The 6395-nt window shown below is 43.5% G+C and overlaps 1 protein-coding gene and 1 long non-coding RNA gene across 4 annotated transcripts in view; one reads left to right on the forward strand and one right to left on the reverse strand.

Moving 5' to 3' along the window:
• FXR1 (FMR1 autosomal homolog 1) overlaps positions 1-6395 on the forward strand; it is an 81477-nt gene that overhangs the window by 36211 nt on the left and 38871 nt on the right. For all 3 annotated transcript variants that reach the window (XM_019503348.1, XM_019503350.1, XM_019503349.1), the window contains exon 3: positions 5309-5402. In XM_019503348.1, coding sequence (XP_019358893.1) covers positions 5309-5402 — 94 coding nt within the window. The remainder of the gene's footprint in view (positions 1-5308; positions 5403-6395) is intronic.
• The window catches only part of LOC109288018, a 19530-nt gene continuing 17777 nt past the window's right edge, over positions 4643-6395 (reverse strand). The window contains exons 2-3 of the long non-coding RNA XR_002095046.1: positions 5428-5431; positions 4643-4652 (exon numbers count right to left, since the gene is read on the reverse strand). This is a non-coding gene — a long non-coding RNA (uncharacterized LOC109288018). The remainder of the gene's footprint in view (positions 4653-5427; positions 5432-6395) is intronic.

Genomic DNA, 6395 nt, shown 5'->3' on the forward strand with positions numbered 1-6395 from the left:
TCCCGAAAGTCCAGGAAGACTACGTCCACTGCTACCCCTGCATCTAAGGATTTGGTGACCTGGTCATAGAAGGCCACCAGGTTGGTCTGACAGGACCTGCCTCTAATGACCCCATGTTGGTTGCCCCTAAGCATAATCTCCCCTGCTGGCCCCTCGTGGACATGTGCCATAATAATTCTCTCAAAAAGCTTGCCCAGGATTGAGGTAAGACTAACTGGCCTATAGTTTCCCGGGTCTTCCTTTCTCCCTTTTTCGTAGATGGGAACCACATTGGCCCTCTTCCAGTCCTCTGGCACCACACCAGGGCACCACGAGTGCTCGTAAAGCCGTGCCAGGGGTCCTGCAATGACCTCAGCTAATTCCCTCAGTACTCTTGGGTGGAGATCGTCTGGACCAGCTGATTTAAATGCATCCAGTCCCTCCAGAAGTTCCCTGACTAGATCCTCCCTGATCCTTGGCCTAGGTGCGCCTCCCCTGTAGAGCAAGGGTCAGCAATCTTTTGCCCTTTGTTACCCATTTCTTCCATTCCCTCCCCCCCCTACCATCATGGGCTGCTACCAGGAGGAAAGATGAGACAAATGGTTTTCTTTTTTAATTTTTGTGTCTTGTCTTTGGTAAAAGAGATCAGTGTTGGATCACCTATGCTTCTGAGTTGCTACATGCCAATCTCTACATTTTGGGTTGGAAACCGATGGACCACAGGGTGGATCTAGCCTATGAAGAGGTCTGTTCTGGCATAAGGGATCAGTGGTAGAGCTGTTTCATGCTACCCATCCTTGCCACAGGACTCCCCTTTGCTGTGGACCCTACTGCTCCACTGTGTTTGTGTTTACCCTTGTCACTGATCCCCATTTACCCTTACTCCAGAGCAAGCACAGATGGGTCATTCTGGATACTAACCCTGTCCTCCAGAGTGTTTGCAATTCCACACAGCTTGGTGTCATATGTAGATTTCCTAAGTGTGCATTCAATCCTATTGTCCAAATCCATTAATGAAGATGTTGAACATTACAGACCTAGGAGAGAACTTTGGGAACCCTACTTTACAACTCTTCCCAACTAGACATTGAGCCATTGAGGACTACTCATTGAGCACAGTGATCCAGCCCAGGCAACCCCCGTCATGTGCCAGAGTGTGGCACGTAAGGGCATTTCACTTGGTATGTGAGCCTCAGGGTAGATGGCGGGGGAGCTGCGAGGGGTCCAGTCCTTTCCCCACTGTCCACTTCAAGGTGCACGTGTGCCTGCTGCCAGCAATAATCTGGGCCAGGGCCCCGCAGAACCCAGTGCAGCTGCTTGCAGCCCCCTTTCCATCTGCTGTGAGCAGCCTGTGCTCCGTGGTGGGCAGCAGCGGCTCGTTGCTGGCAGCGGATGCATGGGCACCGCAGGGTAGTGGCAAAGGGGCTGAAGCTGCACTGCCACAACAAGGGTTGGGCTCCTCACAGCTCCCCTTCCTTCCATCCCTGGCATGCCAACATCTTACAAGTTCAGGTTGTGGGTATTTTTGACACTCGGCCCAAAAACATTACCAACCTGTGATCCAGACGTTTATGTATCCACCTTGTAATATTTTCATCTAGTTTGTATTCCCTTAGCTTATTAATAAGAATGTTGCAGGAGATGGTGTCAAAACCCTTGCTGAAGTCAAGGTATATCACATCCGCTGCTCTCCTCCCTCCATTGAGCCTGTCACCTTATCCAAGAAGGATATCAGGTTGCTCGTATGTGACTTACTCTTGGTGATTCCATGCTGGCTGTTCTGATCACCTTATTCTCTTCTAGGTGCTTCACAATAGATTCCTTGAGGTCCTGCTCCGTGATCTTTCCAGGTATAGCGGGCAGGCTGACTGGTCTGTAATTCCCTGGATCTTCCTTATTCCCTTTCTTAAAGGGTACTATGTTTGCCTTTTTCCAGTCATCCAGGACCCAATCTGGTTTCCCCGAGTCCTCAAAGAGGATGGCTAATGGCTCTGAAATTACTTCAAACAATTCCTTCAATACCCCTTGGTGTATCCCATCCACCCCTGCCAACTTGAAAGCATCTAGCTTCTCTGAGTAATCCCTAACGTGTTCTGCTACTCAAGGCTGTTTGTCTCCTTCCTGCATCTGCATCATCTGTAACTACATTGCCTTCTGCATTCCTTAAAGGACCTGTGGTTTCTCTGGTCTTCCTCATACTTTTGACATATTTCTGGAATTCCTTTTTCTTGCCTTTTTATGTTTCCTTACTAGGATGTCACCCTTCAGTTTTCTACAGTATCTACTTATCTTTATTGTTTCCAAGTTCTTAAAACGTTTGATTATTAGGGGTGTACCAATAAAGATGTTTTTGGCCGGTAACAATGGCCGTTTGTTAACCAGCCGTATCGGCCGATACAGATCTGATTGCTGATATGCAGCCTGGCAACTTGACAAGCAGTGTTCAGCTGGTAAGTCTGTAGGAGGGGAAGGGGTGTGTGGGGGGGTGGCAGATCAAGGCCCCCACAGTGAGGGAGGGAGTAGGGTTGGGACAGGGGCAGGTGCTGTCCAGCCAGGGGGGTGGAGCTGCAGGCAGCTTGTCCAGGTGGCGTGGGGAGGGGGAACAGCTCCTGGCCACTGCATGCAGCCCTGGGCAGACATGGGGGGGCATGTGTCTACCAGACTTGTGTGTGGGGTGAGGGCGAGGTGCTTGTTGTGGGTTGGAGGCTGAGCCAGCCTCTTCCTGGTGGGAGGGCTGGGTTAGGACTGTTTGGGGTGGGCAGGTGGGGCTATGGGGTAAGCTATGGTCACCCCAAAATTTGCCATAGCCCCATATCCCCTAGTACTGCTGCCTGCCCTGAGCACAGCCCAAGCCCAGCCCCACCCCGCTGGGAAGAGGCAGGCAGAGCCTCTGGCCCTGAGCTTACAGAGGGCAGCCGACACTCGCCCCATATACAAATATGTGGAGCACACATGCCCCATACCTCCCCAGGGGTGTGTGCTGCTGCCAGGAGCTACCCCCACTCTGTGCCCCCTGGATGAGCCACCTGTGGCTCTGCCCTGCCCCAGCTGGGTAGCGCTTGTCCCCAGCCCCACTCTCTCCCTCACCATGAGGGGGGCCTTGATCTGCACTATCACCCATGCCCCTTCCCTCCACAGACTTAATGGCAGGAGGCTGCTCTCCAAGCTGGTGGGGTGCATTCCTGGCTGTGTGCATGCACATGGCATTTATTGATGACATTATCGGCTATACGGACCAAAAAAACCCGATAGCCGATCAGTAATGTAAATTTTCCTTTTATTGGTGCTTATGTGATACGGACCAATATATTGGTGTACCTCTGATTATGTATATATCTACCATTTAGAGAGCTTACACCTTGTGGTTTCAGTATTGTCCTGCAAGAGAAGTTTCCTGCTTTGAGTCTGACTGCCTTCTTCAGTTGTTCAGTCTTTTGACAGGTTTTCTCGTGCTTGTTATGTTACAAGCTTGAGGCTGACCCTCCCTACAGCACATTCTCTGGAGGCAGAATGAGATCTAAACACCACTTGAAGTATATACCCAAAGTTGGTGTACAAGAAATTGAGAAAAAAACAGGGGTACTGATAGATTCTCTTTGCCAAAACTGTCCTGCAGCTTGGGGATAAGAAATTGCATGTTGTGTGTATTGTTAGGGTCCTCAAATTATTTGATTCAGGTAGGGCGAGATGTTTTTATTGATCTTGTTACTTTATTGTGTTAAAATAGGGACAAGTCATCTTAATACACATCATATCTGTCAGTACATGTAGCTTCTTTCTCAAATGGCAAGTGTATTCCTTCCACTTAATATCAAGGTTGGTTTCTCTAGAGATTAGGGTGCTGTTGCAAAATAGCCACCTAAAACAATAATAAAATTAGTTGTTAGTAATAAAATTGTATATTTTGGACCAGACCTTCAGATCACAGGCAAAATTCAGACAGGTACTTCTTACATTGACTCTTCAGCAACTTAAGAAACCTTCTAACCATTCTGATGAGGATCCAGAAAAACACTGTATGTGGTTACTTGGAGTTAAGTAATCCTTGGATCCGAGCCAGCCTCACAACCCTTCCTTTTATCTCTTCCTTTGGAGTCTTTACTAGCTTAGAGTCCTAGTGAACAGAGAACTGGGGGACAATTGTGGTCAGTCCTTTTTGGCCTCAGGTTATGGAGACTGATTCTTGGCATAAATTATTCTGATCCTGTATGCAGGAGGCGTGTGTGCACTGAAATGGGAATCTCCTTGGACAAAATACTTTGATGGACCAGTTACATTAAAAAAAAAAAAAAAAAAAAAAAAAAAAAAAAAAAGCAAAAGCAGCTTTGTACAGAGGAAAATCTTGAATTAGACTGTTTTGGGTTACCAGTCTGGAAACTTTTTAGCAACAATTGTTACCAAAACCACAGATATAACAAACATAATTGTCATAATATTGACTTGTCCTAAAACGAATCTGTTTGCAAGACAACTTTTTAAAAAAATTGATAGATAGGATCTAAAAATATACTGTTAAGGGTTGGATTCAGATTTCCTTTGCACACACAATACCCAGAGAAATGTTCTTAGCATGCAAAGTGTATAGGATTGGACTCTGTGCCCAACTATGTATCTGTAGTGCTTTTGAATGCTTGTATAGCATGAGCAATGAAAAGCCTGCTTAGGGAAAGCACCTCATAAAATAATAAGTTTTCTCACTGAGTATTTAAGAGGGAAGTTTAGAGAAACAGAATAAACATTATATTTTCAAAATAACTAATAAAAATCAGTCTTTGATGGAGCACCCCTTTAAATGTTATGTCCTGATCTTTAAAAAAATGTATTAGGTTTTTCTGGCTCCTATTAATGCTGTCAGCAGAGAAGAAACTTCTTTGGCTATACAAGAAAATACTTGGACTGAGTATATGCAAGAGGTGTAAAAGGAACACAGTGGGGGAAAAAAATCTGATCTCTCAGTTATATTAGTTGTTGTATGTAACTGCATAATACAATTTTCAGCCATAACTTTTCTTTTCAGGTTGAGTTTCCTCAGTTTAAACAGTAGTTTATTTCTAAAGTTTTTAGAAATTTAAGTTCTTACCCTGCAGGCTTGCTGGATCAGGAACAATCTTTTTGTTCTGTGCTGGTACAGTGCTTGGCACAGTGGGGGTCTGGCCCATGGCTGGGGTGTCTAAGTACAACTGTAATACAAGGAGTACCATGAGAGAGGGAACAGTGTCTGCTTAACATTTCTTAAAAATGAAATGTCACTTCTTTTTTTTTTTTTGGTGTTTGCCAGACCCAGATTAATTCTTGAAATGATCATTGCAAATATCTGTTCAATTTTTAGTTGGCAACCAGAGCGCCAGGTTCCTTTTAATGAAGTCAGATTACCACCTCCCCCGGATATCAAGAAAGAAATAGGTGAAGGAGATGAAGTGGAGGTGAGTTTATCCTGATATTTCCTACCTTGCTTGTATACTCTCTTTGTGGGTGTGACTGTTCAGACAATATACTGTTAACAGTAATCTGAAGATCTGTTAACAGTAATTATACCATCTGAAGTCTTAAAACAGTGCACATCTAATATATGTAAATAATCTGCCTTTTTGAAAAGCAGAATGATCCAGAATATTGAAAACTGACATTGGAAATTAGGGGTTAGGAAGTTAATGAAAATATATTTCATTTTCTCTAAATATTTTAAAAAATACCTGTAATTTTTCACTTTCATGCAAATTTTTGTTGAGTGTTTCTGTTAAAAAAAAAAAAGGGGGGGGGGGAGAACTGAATGTCTTGTCAGTCAAAAAATACCATATTTTCTCACACATGTATACCTTTTCCACAAAGTACAGATTTTGTTTCTGTAATACAAGAATGACAGTCATGCATTTTTTACCATTCTTAAAGAACTTCTGTTCATATTCTGTCCCTTAAATTTTACATGTTTGGTTTTTGTGAAGGTATTTTTGTAAATATTTTTACATATAAGTAGGCTCTCGAGTATCCTGCTTTGAAAGCTTCTGGATTAAAGAACCGGTATATTTCTTTGGCTTTGCAAAATCATGGTGTTGAATCAAGATGTCCTAGAAGAGTGTAAAACTTTTGCAAATGCAAATCATTTATCTTATTATTTTTCAAGTCATAATCTTATAGTATTTTTTGCTTTGTTCTCTGATTATAAATATATAAACATTGATTAGAGAAAAGTGATGTTGTTTGACCAAACCAGGTTCCATTTTTTTTAGTTATTTTTGTATTAAACTTGTATAACTGGTGTGATGTGATGAGGTGTGCACATTTGGATACTTTTATTTGCATAAGCTTTGGGACTCCATATGCAGAATTACAGCTCACATTTAACAAAAAGCATTATTGCTAGATAAATACCATGTTTACTAGAATTCAAAGTGCCTTGGAATTAAAGGCTACCTTCC

The sequence above is a fragment of the Gavialis gangeticus genome, unplaced genomic scaffold, assembly GCF_001723915.1.
Source record: "Gavialis gangeticus isolate Ggan-Ray unplaced genomic scaffold, GavGan_comp1, whole genome shotgun sequence".
Lineage (NCBI taxonomy): Eukaryota > Metazoa > Chordata > Crocodylia > Gavialidae > Gavialis > Gavialis gangeticus.